The sequence below is a fragment of the Galleria mellonella genome, unplaced genomic scaffold (genome assembly GCF_026898425.1).
Source record: "Galleria mellonella isolate WM207_F2 unplaced genomic scaffold, CSIRO_AGI_GalMel_v1 utg19, whole genome shotgun sequence".
NCBI lineage: Eukaryota > Metazoa > Arthropoda > Insecta > Lepidoptera > Pyralidae > Galleria > Galleria mellonella.
In genome coordinates, this window is record NW_026442028.1 from 1,358,882 (window position 1) to 1,373,846 (window position 14,965).

Sequence of the window (14,965 nt, forward strand, 5' to 3'; positions counted from 1 at the left end):
TACATTAGCCATTAACTGCCCACTGATGAATACAGGTCTTTTCTTTAAGAGGCATTTTGCTAGTAGTTTCACATTTGACAGGCGTATTGGCAACCGCAATTAGGTTTTTAGTGATGTTTTAAGAAGGACGCTGCTGTTCATCCTTCGAACATTAGCTCCTTTAGTTGCCTCATACGACGCTCACAGTAAGGCCAAGTCTATAGCGGGACGACATGGCAATAATATTAATATTAATTCAAATTTCATCAACAAATATCAGTATTAACTTAGCTGGAATAAATCGAAGTATCTAATTACATTTTACGATCAGCTATATCGCTCCTATCTAGGGAGATATGTTAATATTCGTAGTTGAATTTGTATCTGATACATAAGCCAAAGCAAATCTGTTACAAATTACCACATTATTAATTGTGTTGTACTATGTTTGGCCCCGTATCTGATGTGAGGGAGTAATTACCCTCTATCTATCCTTACTATTATGTAAATTTGCAATTCCGTTTGTTCTGTCAGGATACGGTGCAATTGATTTAAGCGTTACGCATTAACATATCTTGATTGTTATCGAATGAAAAATTTGAGAAACTATCCTTAGCAGATATATAAACATTAACTATAGAGTAAATGACCATGTGGTCCCGGCATAGAATAAGCCAACCCTTCCTTTCCCATGGATATCGTAAGAACCGACTAAGGGAGGGCGAAGGATGGGCAGAAGCGTCCCTCTTAAAACATCACTAAAAACCTAACTGCGGTTGCAAATACGCATGTCAAATGTGACAACTACCAGCAAAACCCCTCTTAAAGGGGAGACCTGTATTCATTTTTTAAGCTTGACTGCGATTGCCAACCGCCTGCCAAGCGTGGCAAATATTGGCAGAGCCCCCTTTAAGAGGTAGGCTTATGTTCAGCAGTGGATGATTGAAACCTGATATGATGATGATGATGATGATGATAGAGTAATCGCGTCTGTCTAATTAATATCTTTTTCTCAAAATGAAGAAAATTATTACGTATTACATAACTCAGCGAATTGGTGAAAATATCGTGTAACAAATACATATACATAAAAGATACTGTCGAATCGAGAACTTCCTGCTTTTTGTTTGAAAATTCTTCCATAGATGTGTCTTCCAGAGTAATGTAGGCAAATTTTTTACGGAAATCAGTACGGGAGCGGGAGACAACGGGGTCGATGGGAAACAGCTAGTCTTAAATAATTTGATCGTAAAAGGCAATTGGGTAAAATTGAAGGAGGACTGGTATCTTTGTTTATTATACGTCAACACGAATGCGACAGGATATTTTACCGGGAAAGAAAAAAGTTCTAAAGCAGACTATTTTAAAAGGGGTTGTATCAAAATGGTATAAAAATAAATAAATAAATAAAATATATGTATAAATATATACCTTACATAGTGACTAAAGAGCATACAAATGAAGAAAATAAATGCGGTGCTGTGAATTTTTCGAACAAATATTTTGAAATAACGTAAAAAATTCTACATGTAAATACAACTATTGATATCGAGAAATTGAATTTATGTTTACTAGTATAATATAATTATAACGAGCACAAATTTTCAAATTTCACAAACACCATTCAACCACCTCAATACTGTAAACCGGAAACTCTAATTAGCGGCATAACAAAATTTCCCCTTAATAAATTCCAGCAACATAATGAATATTTGGGAATTATAACTTTACAAGTTCATTATTTTTCGAATAAAAAATCAACTTTCATTGTGAAAAATATACGTCGATAAATGGTAAAAGGTTTTGTACATACCTTGCATTGTAAATGTTTGATTTTGGAACAGGGAATCACGTGTTCGCATAAAGATTTTCCTTCGTAACGTTTCTGGCATCGCAAAGAAAAACGGCTTATATCAATCATTCATTATATATTTAATATGGAACCAGCACGTGAGTAAACAAAGGTTGGAAAAATAATTGTGCAAATTCAGATTCAGAATTCACGACATACCTCATAATGATGATAACGAAAAAAATAATCAGCCGAATCGACTACTTCCTTCTTTTTGAAGTTGTTTAAAAATATAGATGAGTATGTAATAAAAATCTGCTGGCAAGCGGCCCGTGGAGGTATTGTTTGGCTTCTTTCACTAACTTTCTGGAAAGTTTCGAGAAGTGTCTAGACAACAATAGCTTCATACGTAAATAATTTGCTATATTTCTCTCTAAATAAACTAACAGCAACTTTATTATAACGTCGACATTTCGCCATTTTCACGCTAATTTATTCCGATATTTTTTTCTCGTTAGACACACACCGATAAGGTTACAAGCAATATCAGTATTCAAATAAGAAATAAGGATCAGAAATAACATTGGAAATTCAAAAGGTCGTGAAATGTAATCCCTTCGTTACATTCGTTCTTATTTATTTGAAATCAAAGTCAAAAATAGCGGCGGCCATATACGTAGGTATAGCTATTAAATATGCTTATGGAACAAAACAACGAAATAAAATGAGCCAATTAAATTACGCGTAACAAAAGTCACTTGAAACACAAAACAGCCTGTAATTTTGGCAAATATATGTAAAGGAGTTAAACATGTCTAGGGAACGGTTGAAATATGATATAATTATCGCTATTTAGTCCTCTATTGCCGACCGCGACGCGAATCGAGAACTTAAGCTATCACGACAACAATTCCACTCATTTACAACATAAATTGTCATGGTGCTTTGCTACGGAGATGTCGTAGCTGGGGGAATGTCGTAAGTTGCAATTTAAAGCTACTACTTATCGGTAGTGTTGCCATTTTAAATTATTTATAAGCGACTTCTTAATACTGGTTTATATTTTTTATTTGTATTATTATACTATTGTATTTAAGCTATCAAAACAGTAATTCCATTCATTTACAATATAAAATGTCATTGTGTTTTGTATATATATATATACATAGATGAAGAAATATCATAAATTTATAGATTTACGCCCTTATTCATATTCACATCTAAACTCTCCTAAAATAATTTTAGCTACGGAAATGTTTTGTTCTTTTCTTTTGCGCTAAATTCTCAATTTGACAGACAGTGACAAAACACTATACTCAGTCAGGTTAATTTAAATTAATTCATTATTGGTAGTAGAGCTGGCAGGTTTTATTATTTTTGTAAGTGACTTTAAAAAGGTGTCTTTATTTTGTATTTTTAATGGTTTATACTTCATAACTCCGATTCGATTTTTTTTCTTTGAATGATATACTTTCAGATCAATTCCATTGAAATTTTATTAGTATCATTCAGTAGTTTAGTTATGAAATCAAAATGTTATGACACAAATGAAGTTTCTTTTTGAAATTTTCTTTGAAGACAAATTTTCAAAAATATATTAATTTTCATCAAATATTTTGTATATATAAAATTGTAGTTACATGATTTAAATCTGTCAAGTATATTGAAGCATCGGTTCTATAGTTTAGGTTTTAAATCAAAATAACTGGTTTTATCACATCTGAAGTCGGTTTTTTCGTAGAACACAATGTTACTGTAGGCCATAATTTAAAATTATCTATATATAAAACGTTCCGATGAGATATAGCAGTAACATATAATATATAAACATAAAAAATATTATTAATATTTTCAATGCAAAAAATATCAACTTTAATAGTTATAAATTTGATTTTTTTTTTTTACAACACAGGGGGCAAACGAAAACTGATTTTACCGCCGCCCATGATTACCCAAACACCAGCATTGCATCTTTTAGGAATGTCTTTTCTATTTTTTCATATGAGTATAATACCAAAAATAAACCAGATCGATGGCAAAAACAATCATGTAATCGACCCAGAAATAGCAAAGATAACACGTAACATACACACATAAAATGTACAGAAGAAGTGAGAATCTCCTTTTAGATCCTCATAGTACCTACAAATATGTTTCTGTGCTGTAATTTGTCTAAAGCTGGCCACACTATCGCAGCCGTTCGCCGCGGGGTTTAATTCTTATTTATTGAAAGGACGCTGTCTTCGCGACTACCGGAGTTATTTTCTAAGGGATCACTTTGTGAGACCGAGGCCATGTTTTATGTGATTTGCGGTTGTTATGCTGAGCTCGCAACGCTTTGAATGCAAGAGCTCGACCAGTGAGTATAGTAATGTAATGTGATAGCAATTATTACCTCACATCATTATCGTTCGTTATGAAATTATGAAATAGCGGAATTAATTGGGCTTCTTCCTGGAAATTTAGATAATAGAAGGTTCGTGGACAAAATTAGTTTCGTTTGACGTTGCCATATCTATGATGTCATTTATTTATATATATCTCTCCACAAATATATGTATATTATTAGAGTAATGGAACGTTGAAACAATGATATATTCAATATGAAAATAATAAAAATATTAATGTAAGATGAAAGAAGAAAATATAGTTTAAGTAATAAATTGCAGTGCACGATTACAGTTTGTTGAAAAACATCCCGCATCATTCACTGAAAGGCTCCATGTAGGTTATTTATCTTCATTTATTACAATTAATGAATACTGATTTACATTATAGACAGATACGGGTCGTTATTTATTTATTTAAATCTTTATTGCACTAAAAACTTAAAATATACAATGACAACTAGAAAATTCAACTGAAATACAGTAGCATAAACTATAGATAAAAAAATATATACAGATAGAGGTGGTTGTATTAATTCCATAGTTTTCAATATAAAAATCGTTATAAAACCTTTAAAAAGCTTATTTTTTTTTTAAAACAACCTAATTAACAATATGATATAGATACGTTTCTAAAATTCTTATATAAACTTATAAAAACAGCTTCACTTTTTTTTATGCAACTCAGAATGGAAAACAAGCTGACGACCCACTTGATGGAAACTGGTAACCAGCGTCGCCTATAGACATGAGCAGTAACTTGGACATAACAGAGTATACTGTTTCGCCTATGAGATCCCCCATCCGTTGCCATTCCTGAGGACTCAGATATTGTTCCTCTGTAGCCTATAAATTCACTGCCATATCCCACCCTTCAAATGTAAACACAGCTATGCAAACACAACTGGTTCACGGTAGAAATACGAAAGGGACAGAAGTTCCCAAGCAAACGACTTTTGTACAAAGTCTCTCTCTGATAATTTATGATATCACTGAATAAAAAAAAACTCCTACGTTTGTTTTCCCGGATTTATAATCTAAGTAGACACTCTCAAAACTGTTTTGGTCTTCCGGGCTTAAATTTAGACCTCATTGCCACTTCTCATCAGTCTATTCCGAGACCTTTTAATAGTAAAAAAAAATTACTTACATTCGAAGACAGTTAAGGTCGCAACCGCAGTGACAGCATCGCCCACTCCGTTCTCAGCAACACACTCGTAGGTGGCGTCATCGCGCGTCGCTCTCACCGGCTCGATGCGGAGGACAGCGCCGTTCGCAGCGGGACCCGCCGCCGCGTCCATACCGGATACTTGGTACCGGGACTGCATATCTGTAAGAAATTAACATATGTTTAATACAGGTACTTAACAATACTAAAAGGCAAACATATTGCTTCTACTCCTGTGAATATCGCTCTCTGGTATCAAAAGTTTCTAGGCTGCCTTTCGAAAGGATGGCATAAGAGATATATACATGAGAACGTTTTAAGGTACAGAGGAAAGTCTAGATTGATAAAATCAAATTAAAGTTTCTTTAATTTGTTTATAGGCTTTATAATCATACTTGTTTTAATGTCGAGAAGAAACTAAAATAAATTAATTAGTACTCTTTTCAAATCTTTGACTGAATGAAATCTCTTTATTGTTCTCTTCAAAGATCTTTGTTAACATTATATGTAATTATGTAGAATTTCATGTATATAGATAGCATTAACATATGTTTATGATGTCTCTTTATTTGAAAGTAACAAGGAAACTTGCAGCTAATTTAAAAAATAAATACAGTAAAGCAAAACTGAGAGCCAATTACAAGTTTTCACAGGGAGCTTTAGAATTCTACCGAGATGTTCTTTTGACGACAGACAAGGACAAAGATATAAATAAGACATATGCTCAAGCATTATAATAATATATTTCAATTTAAGAAATAAGTAGGAGATGTGTACAATGATAAAGTTATTAAGCATTATCGGGACTTTCAGTTTCATATATAGTTTCTGTTCTAGTTCTAGTGATCGGTGGTCTCTGATCGTTAACGCTGTTTTAAGGATATACATAGCAACTGTTAACTGTCTATTGCAGAACATAGGCCTCCCCCATAAGGAGGAGAAGGTGGAGAAATCCATTAAGATCAACAGTAGTCTACTGTATCTTCCTGGAAGAAGCGTTCTGGGCGTTGAGTGGCAACCGAAAATAAAATTATCTAAGACAAATTAATGTGCCTTACTTATACATTTTGAAATTGGTATGAGTTCTATATCTATAAGTTTTAATAGAATGGAAATCAGTAAGGACAGACAAACCGTGGCGATAGACAGCATTCCATATATAGGTTGTATTGGCCTTTGCAACAATGGATTAATAAGGTCAGAAGTTGATAGAGGCAGACACAGTCCCGGAATTCACAATTTAAAACAAAGACAGTAGCTCTGAAATTTTTTATTTTAAATTATGTATTTGACGTAAGAACACGATTATAACATAACAAGGTTTTTTTCTTCGTTATTAAAGTTTTCATATGAATATTTTACGTAGCTGGGATGACCTAGTTGTATCGGATTGCTTTTCTTGTTGTTACTATTTTTACTCGATTTCTAAAAGGAAGAGGACTTCATTTCGGTTGTATTATTTGTCATCTCATAAATAAATAAATTTGGATGTATTTTTGGACGATATATTTTCAAGTTGATCCCATAGTAATTTTCTGAAAATATGTAGATTTTGAACTTTAGTTTTTAAATCAAAATGATGATCTTGTTACGACTGAAGTTGGTGTTTTTTGTGGAACAAAATTTTAAATTATATTTCTGAAAATGAACTATATAATATTTTATGAATTAATTATAGAAAAGAGTAATGGATCAGATAAGGGTTCATAACTTAAGAAAAAATTGCATATATGTCAGTAACACAGTATAAATAAATATATGGCAAAGCATGAGGGTGCTATGGATAATGAGGGCAACATACTCTGATATCTTTGTGCTGCTCATATCTATAAGCGACGGTTACTACTTTTCATAAAGTGAGCTCTCAACTTGTTTGCCATTCTGCAATTGCAAAAAAATATTTATGTATCACAGTTAGAGAAAGTTGTTTATTTTGTTTGAATTCTATGCAAAAGAGAGTTCATATTTGAAAGTGCCTTTGTTATTAAAAGAAAATTATATATATAAAACTCTTTAAGTAAACATGTTGCTATATTCGCAATTTTATTCATTATTTTAAAGTAAATATATATAGCTATTGTAATTTCTTATATGTACTCAATAAAAATTCATTTCTTTATTCCAGAACAATTGATGCAAATTATATTGGTCATTTTGAGTCGCTGTGAACTTAGGACTAAATATATTTGCATATAAGTGTTAATTATAAAACGGAAATATATTTTATAATATCGTGTGGTCCCGGCATAGAATGGGCCACCACTTCCTTTCCTGTGGTTGTCGTAAGAGGCGACTAAGGGAACTTGATGATCGAGGAATGGGCAGTAGCGTACCTCTTAAAATATTACCAAAGCCTAACTGCGTGTGCCAACTCGCCTGTCAAGCATTGCAACCACTGGCAAAGCCCTCCCTTATTGGAAAGGCCTATGTTCAGCAGTGGACAGATATAGCTGATATGATGATGATGATAATTTTTAACTGAATATTTATTTTAACTTTCCATTTGAATATAAACAGTAGATTTCATTTTACACATGTTGTTTGACTGAAGTTATACTGTTCGTTTCAAAGCATTGTTCGCCGAAAATTCGCGCTATTTGAAAACTAGCAGTCTACCGCGCGTACATGAAAACTACGTCCAATATGAGTATCAAAATTTTATTACTAGATTCACAAGTCAGGTTTAAAATTAACTACTAGAATAAAACAAAAATTGGTGAATGAAATCGTCTGATACTTAATTTTAGTCCAACTTCTTTTACAATTTTATTCGCTGAACCGACAAATGTTGTTTTACTTCTTACCGCCAACTTATTCTTATTGGAATAAGAACTATCATATGTCTCAAGCTGGAGCAAACAATACACATATACTATCAGGTAGAAGCACGTGTTAGATATTTTTTTTTTATTTTATATTAATTTTCTTAAACATCTTGTGTCAAAATGTGTACCTACATTTATTAATAAAAATCAGACTAACTACTTTAAATATACGAAAATGTAAAAAAATTTATTATACCAAATTTGGTAATAAATTATTCTTGTAATGTATATAGAACATTAATTTATATTATAATTAATTTTATAATTATTTATTGTCATAATACTTGAATAAAAAGCAATGAAATTGTAAGAACACGTCGTCTCGCTGACTTGTTCACTCGAATTCGGTCCTGTAGATATAAAAGATTGTAATTTGGGTGGGGAGGCACTTCTTGTCCAACCGTTGAACAGAGCAGAGCTCCCTGATGTATCAAGAGTGAACAAGTATAATGAACCACGTGGTCATTATATAAAATATATCACAATTATTGTTGATGGAAGTCCTAAAGAAGCTATATTTAAATAAGTGTCAATGGATTAACAGAAGTTGGGTATTAATATTATATTATTTGTTATAAAAAATATAACATAAATTATCAAATACAAAGTAAAATAAGTAAATATATGATTTAGTAATATGATATCTAAATTAAATGAACTAAGTGAACTTGTGCTTCATTTCTATTTATCAATAAGAGACTTACAACCTTTATATTGCTAAAGAATATATCATATACATGTAAAGTTAGTATTACGTAGTACCCCACATAACATATTATATATTTATATTAAATATTATAAATAATAATACCCTTTTTTTGAGACACGCATGATCATTTAACAAAATTTTGCTTTGAATTACCATATCAGCCTTTTACTGTCCGTCCACAGCCCTCTCCCAGTTTGTTTTGGTAGTTTTGGCAGTAATTGCCAAGCTTAGCATGTGTGTTGGCAACTGCAATTAGGCTTTGATCATGTTTTTAGAGAGATGCTGTTGCCCATTCCTTGAGCATTACGTTCCCTTAGTCACCTATTAAGACACCAACGGGAAAAAAGCGGTAGTCACTTACCATCAGGTGAGCCGCATGCTCGTTTGCCCCCCGTGTTGTAAAAAAAAGAAGGGGTGGCCCATTCTATGTCGGGATCATACGGCATTATATATATAATTGATTTTTTTTTGCCGCCGCCCATGATCACCCACAATACCAAAGCCATTGCAGGTATGCTGCCGGCCTTTTAAAAAAAATATGCTCTTTTCTTGAAGGTTATGATGCCGTATCGGTTCGGAAATACTGTTGCTGGAAGTTGATTCTAAACAGTGGTTGTGCGTGGAAGAAAGTGCCTTCAAATACGCACGGTGAAAGACTGCCACTCGTCCAGATGGTTGGGATGAAACTTTGTACAAGTTTTATTGCAATCAATTCAACGATTTCGGAGATTAGCGTGAACGAACATCGTGACACGAGATTTTTATATATTAATATTATACGTATACATTTCAAAAACAAATAATTCGTACAATACTACATAACCATTATTTCAAATAATCATAATAACTGATATTTTGTCAGTTTAAGATACCGTTTCAATTTCTATATATTGTACATGATAATGCACCTATAGATATATTTGATTTCAGTAAGAGAGTTGAATTCTAGTTAGTTTTGGTGTACAGACAAACAGACAATGCAAATATTGGTGAGATATCGCGAATCAACGCGCTCTACCCCTGGCTCGAGGCGGTTAACGTTTCTGAATAGAACTCTATTCAGTAATAGTTTCTCAATTCAGACAATATTCAACGTAATTAAATTGAACTAAGTATATGCGATGTGTGCACTGGTATTAGATTTCGAAAGTGAATGCGAGTAGAAAATTGAGTGCTATGTTCGCCACAGAGTAAGTCTTTTGTAATTTAAAAACTTTTTCTTTTATATTTTGATTTTAGTAGTCATTCATGTGGTTTATGGTAAGTAATAGTGTAAACATATTATATAATATGTATAAACATTTTATAAAATTATATAAACATATTAAAATAGATTTGTTTATATTTTAAATTGTTAATTTAATGATTTGTATAACTATGTTCTGAATATCTGCGAAGAATGCAATGCAATTGGGCCAGAGGGAGACTTTGTACAAAAGTCGTTTGCTTGGGCACCTCTGTCTCATTCGTGTTTCTTCCGTGAAGCAGTTATGTTTGCATGGCTGTGTTTCAGTTTGAAAGGTGGGATATGGCAGTGAATTACAGGGCATACAGGAATAACACCTGAGTCCTCTGGACTCCGGACTTCCGTTCGTAATGGCAACTCAACGAAGGTATACTCTGAGCGATGAGCGAAACAGTATACTCTGTTACGTCCACGGTAGTGCGACGGTTACCACTTTCCATCAGGTGCACCTCATCAGCTTGTTTGCCATCTAAGTTGCATAAAAAAAGAAGAATCCGTAAGAAAATCAATATTGACTTATTTCAAATCTATTTATGTAATAAATAATTTTATATTTGTATAGTTGCAATGACTAAATTAAGTGTAATATTTAAAGTAAATATTTATAATTAGTTATTCCTTTGAAACGTAAGTAGACCAGTTTATATAAGACGCACCCATTTGTTTCTTTAGTTGCCTCTAATGGCATTCTAGGCAAGAATGGTAGGTGACATTGTATATTTACATCACCGAAAGGGTTTAAGCTCTTAATATTTATAAAATGGAAACTATTTAAAGCCCCTTCTATCTTAATTGTTTGTTACGAGAAGCTGTTATTATTTTTCTAGGAAAATTTAAAACTACAATATTAATGCGCTAGTTCTTTTGTTAAGCATCCCTGCACTTTGCATTTTTCTTGCTCAAGATTGCTGCGGAAAAACAACGTCGTTGCTTTGTGCGCTCAGAATGGCTCTTGTCTACAGGGAATAAAGTTTAAATTGAATAAAACAGGCACGTAAAGTGACAAAAAGTAGAATATGGGACGACAGAGTTAAATCGCCACTCGTGGTAAGTGGCAAGGAAATGTATCTCACAACAAGTGAGAATAATTGTTGTTTTGCATTTTCGGTTTAAAGTGATAATGTTGTTGTCCAGATTGTTGAAAATGTAAGAGGGAACTGAAGGTGTTTTCTAGGAAAAATATTTTTAGCGACTTTAAAAAACGATGAAGGTTTTTAATTTCATCTTAATTTGTTGCGTCCCTTCGGTCAAACTATCTCATGTAGCTTAAGTATACACAGATTAGAGAATGATTTCTTAGAAAATCTCAAATATATTTTTCATAATTTATACTATAAAAATATACGAATGGTTAATTTTCAAATTAAATAATTTAAGATATTTAAAATAAATATATAAAATTAAATAAAATATTTTTTTTATTCCATTACAAAATTATTGTACACATTCAATTTATTTAACTGCAATAGTTCCAGTTTGGTCATAATAATCGGACAAGCGAACATTAAATAAAGTACTTACTATAAACGATCTACATTACTACTAGAAAATTTGTTTTTATTTAATATTATTTGATAACTGTTTAATTTTTTTTTAAATATTTATTACACAAATTTATTTCTTTCTCATAAATTCTATTTGTTTAAACCCATATAGGAGAAATAAATTAGATTACAACTTCACAGAACTTTTAGAATCACATAAAGATTAAAGCCGCGCGTAGAGAAATTCGCCTAGCTCATTTGTATCTGCGGTATTACAGTACATTGCGAATAGCGCTCGTAAATGTTCCGAGATTAATTTATCACAGAACACGTAAAACCGAAACAATAAACGTATTAAGATATGCCGTAAATTATTTTATCTGAGCTTACGTAAATAAATAACAGGGGTGAAGCTCGAACAACGAATACAGATGAAAAATAAAATCTCTCATGTGTACGCCAAGTTGCGATTCGATATTCAAAGAAATCTTTTAGTTCGATTGCCATGGATACATCAGGATGTTTTATGCCTGTTCAAAGATTTAAATTGAGGAAAACGCCGTCAGTCATTTCGCTGTAACATTTGTTTCTTTATAAAATGTACAAACAGGGTTGTTTTGTATTCGCCTTATAACGACTTATTCTACTCATTATTTTTTTCTAACTCAATCGATTATTATTGGGAATAGCATAAGGAAAATGTATGTAAGAATCTGAAAGATGCGCCAAAAAAGTGCCACATATTTCTATTAAAAAAATCATTAGCAAGTTAAAAGGTCGCTCTTTATAGTTTTGCTTTTTTATGCAACTTAGAATAGCAAACAAGCTGATGGTCCACCGGATGAAAAGTGGTAACCGTCGCCTATAGACATGAGCAGTACCATGTACATAACAGAGTACTGTTTTGCCCATGATATCCTCCCCTCCTGCATTGCCTGTATCCTACAAATTCACTACCATATCCCACCCTTCAAACCGAAATACAGCCATGCAAACACAACTGATTCACGGTTGAAACACGAATGAGACAAAGGTGATCAAGCAAACAACTTATGTACAAAGTCTTCCTCTGGTAAACAAAATACTGTGTATGTATTAATAATTATTATAATTAGCCGATTCAATAATAGAAAAGCAACCAACATCTTACATTTCTATGCAACAACCTCTGACAAAAAAAAAAAAAAACTAACGGATAGAATGTATGATTCGAAATACGAAAATAAATGTAATATCTAATCTGTTTCAGTACGTTCTAGATTTCATTTAAATAGGGTGGAAGGAATTCGTTTCTGTAAGAAGCAGGGGGCGAGGGGGGGGGGCGCGTCACTCCAGCATCATCCATCATAGTGTCGCGTCGACTCCTGATTGTCAATCTACGACGATGTGACTTCACTCGCGTGTCGGTTTTATTGCTCAGTTTGTTGGAAGCTTACATCTGAATTGTTTATAGGTACGAATATTAATGTTTTTATCCGGTTTTACGCGCTTTAATTCTGGAATTTTTATTTTACATTAAACAAACGTGTGTTCGACCGATACTTATTATTGTGATAATTGAAATTAAAACATAAGCATTAATATACCACAAAAAAATCAGTTTTAATATTTTAATTCTTAATAATGTTATAAGAGTATTATTATTTACAATTATAATAAAAATTGCCGTGTGGCCCCGGCATAGAATGGGCCATCCTTTCCTCTTCCGTGGGTATCGTAAGAGGCGACTAAGAGAACTCAATGGTCGAGGGATGAGCAGCAACATCCCTCTTAAAAGATTACTAAAGACTAGTTGCGGTTGCTAATTCACCTGCCAAGTGTGGCAACTACTTGCAATACCCCCTTTATGGGGAGTCCTATGTTCAGCAGTCGACAGTTAATTCAATTCAATTCCATTTATTCGCAACAATACTACATTGTGTTGAATATATTTTATACATAACAAGAAGATATCACCAAACAATTTTACAATAAAACAGAAAGAGTATGAAGTAACAAAATAACCAATAATAATTGTTCAAAAATACAAAATTAAACAAATGGTTAATATAATATAAAATTTAAAGAAAATTCTATAGTATTGATAATGTTGATTTGTGATACTTTGTGGAATTTGAGGTTTCTAATAATATTAAAAAAAAAAAAAAACTTGTAACTACATTACATTTTAGTTACATTTTCTTGTTCCTTTGGTCATACCGTGGATCATACAGTCGCAATCTAAAACTGTTGGCATGATCTTAAGGTATGATCACAATATCAAAAGTAAGTAGAAATTGTATACTTGTAAACTCGTTAATTCAGGTTTAAATTTTATTAGTTTTAGAGAAATATATATATACTAATAAATAAGAGAATAATATAATACTAAATGGATTTCCATACAGAAAATCTCACATTAAGTTACCCAGAAACAGAGATAAAATAGATTCAAAATGAAATTCAGAAACACTCAGCGTTTATGCTTATAAAAGTTTTTTCTATTGAATATTTTTAATACTAGATATTTTTGTCGTTGTTTGTCGATATTGACAGATTACAGATTGGTACACGAATTGACGGGTTACTTAGTATGTAACTAGGCTGTCGTTAGATAGATAGATAGTTTATATGCATTACTTACAGCACACAAATTATAACATATATAGATATACATACAAGCCGAGATAACGTTAATGATTTAAAAAAAAAATTCATAAAGCCAAGTATAATTTTTCCTTTTATCCGTTAGAGGTATATATATCGCATTACTCTGTGCAAAGTACATCCAGCTTTGTTTTCTATTTAAAATGAAAAATGGCCGTGTGGTCCAGACATAGACTTCCACCCCTTCCTTTCTCGTGGGTGTCGTAAGAGCCGACTAAGAGAGGGAGAGGGATGGGCAGCAGCGTCCCTCTTGAAACATATCTAAATCGTGACTGCGGTTGCTAATCCGCCTGCCAAGCGTGGCAACTACCGGCAAAACCCTCCAAGGAAGAAGCTTATGTTCAGCAGTGGACAGTTAAAGGCTGTTATGATGAATATTGAAAAACAAGTACCGAATTTCTGGTATTAAATTATACTCCAAACTACTAAATAACTTTTACAGTTCTTAGAAAAACATATGTTGAAAATATTTTATAAACTTAACATAAACATCATTATAGAATTATTAAATAGTATTTTGAAACAGTTTAGTTTTGAGACAGAGCTCGATATCAATATATAGCTTTTCCAACATGAAGACAAGTAAATTAGTAGTCGTACGTTTAATTTACATCTAAAATAGGGTACTTGCGACATCTGTCTCTATCTGTCTGTTTAGTCAATACTAATATTATAAAGAGGAAAGATTTGATTGTTTATTTGTTTGTATTGGATAATCTCAAAAAGTAC

The 14,965-nt window shown here is 32.4% G+C and overlaps 1 protein-coding gene across 5 annotated transcripts in view; it reads right to left on the bottom strand.

Moving 5' to 3' along the window:
- LOC113521497 (tyrosine-protein phosphatase Lar) overlaps window positions 1-14,965 on the bottom strand; it is a 494,469-nt gene that overhangs the window by 113,000 nt on the left and 366,504 nt on the right. For all 5 annotated transcript variants that reach the window (XM_031912897.2, XM_031912899.2, XM_031912896.2 and 2 more), the window contains one exon: window positions 5,309-5,488. In XM_031912897.2, coding sequence (XP_031768757.1) covers window positions 5,309-5,488 — 180 coding nt within the window. The remainder of the gene's footprint in view (window positions 1-5,308; window positions 5,489-14,965) is intronic.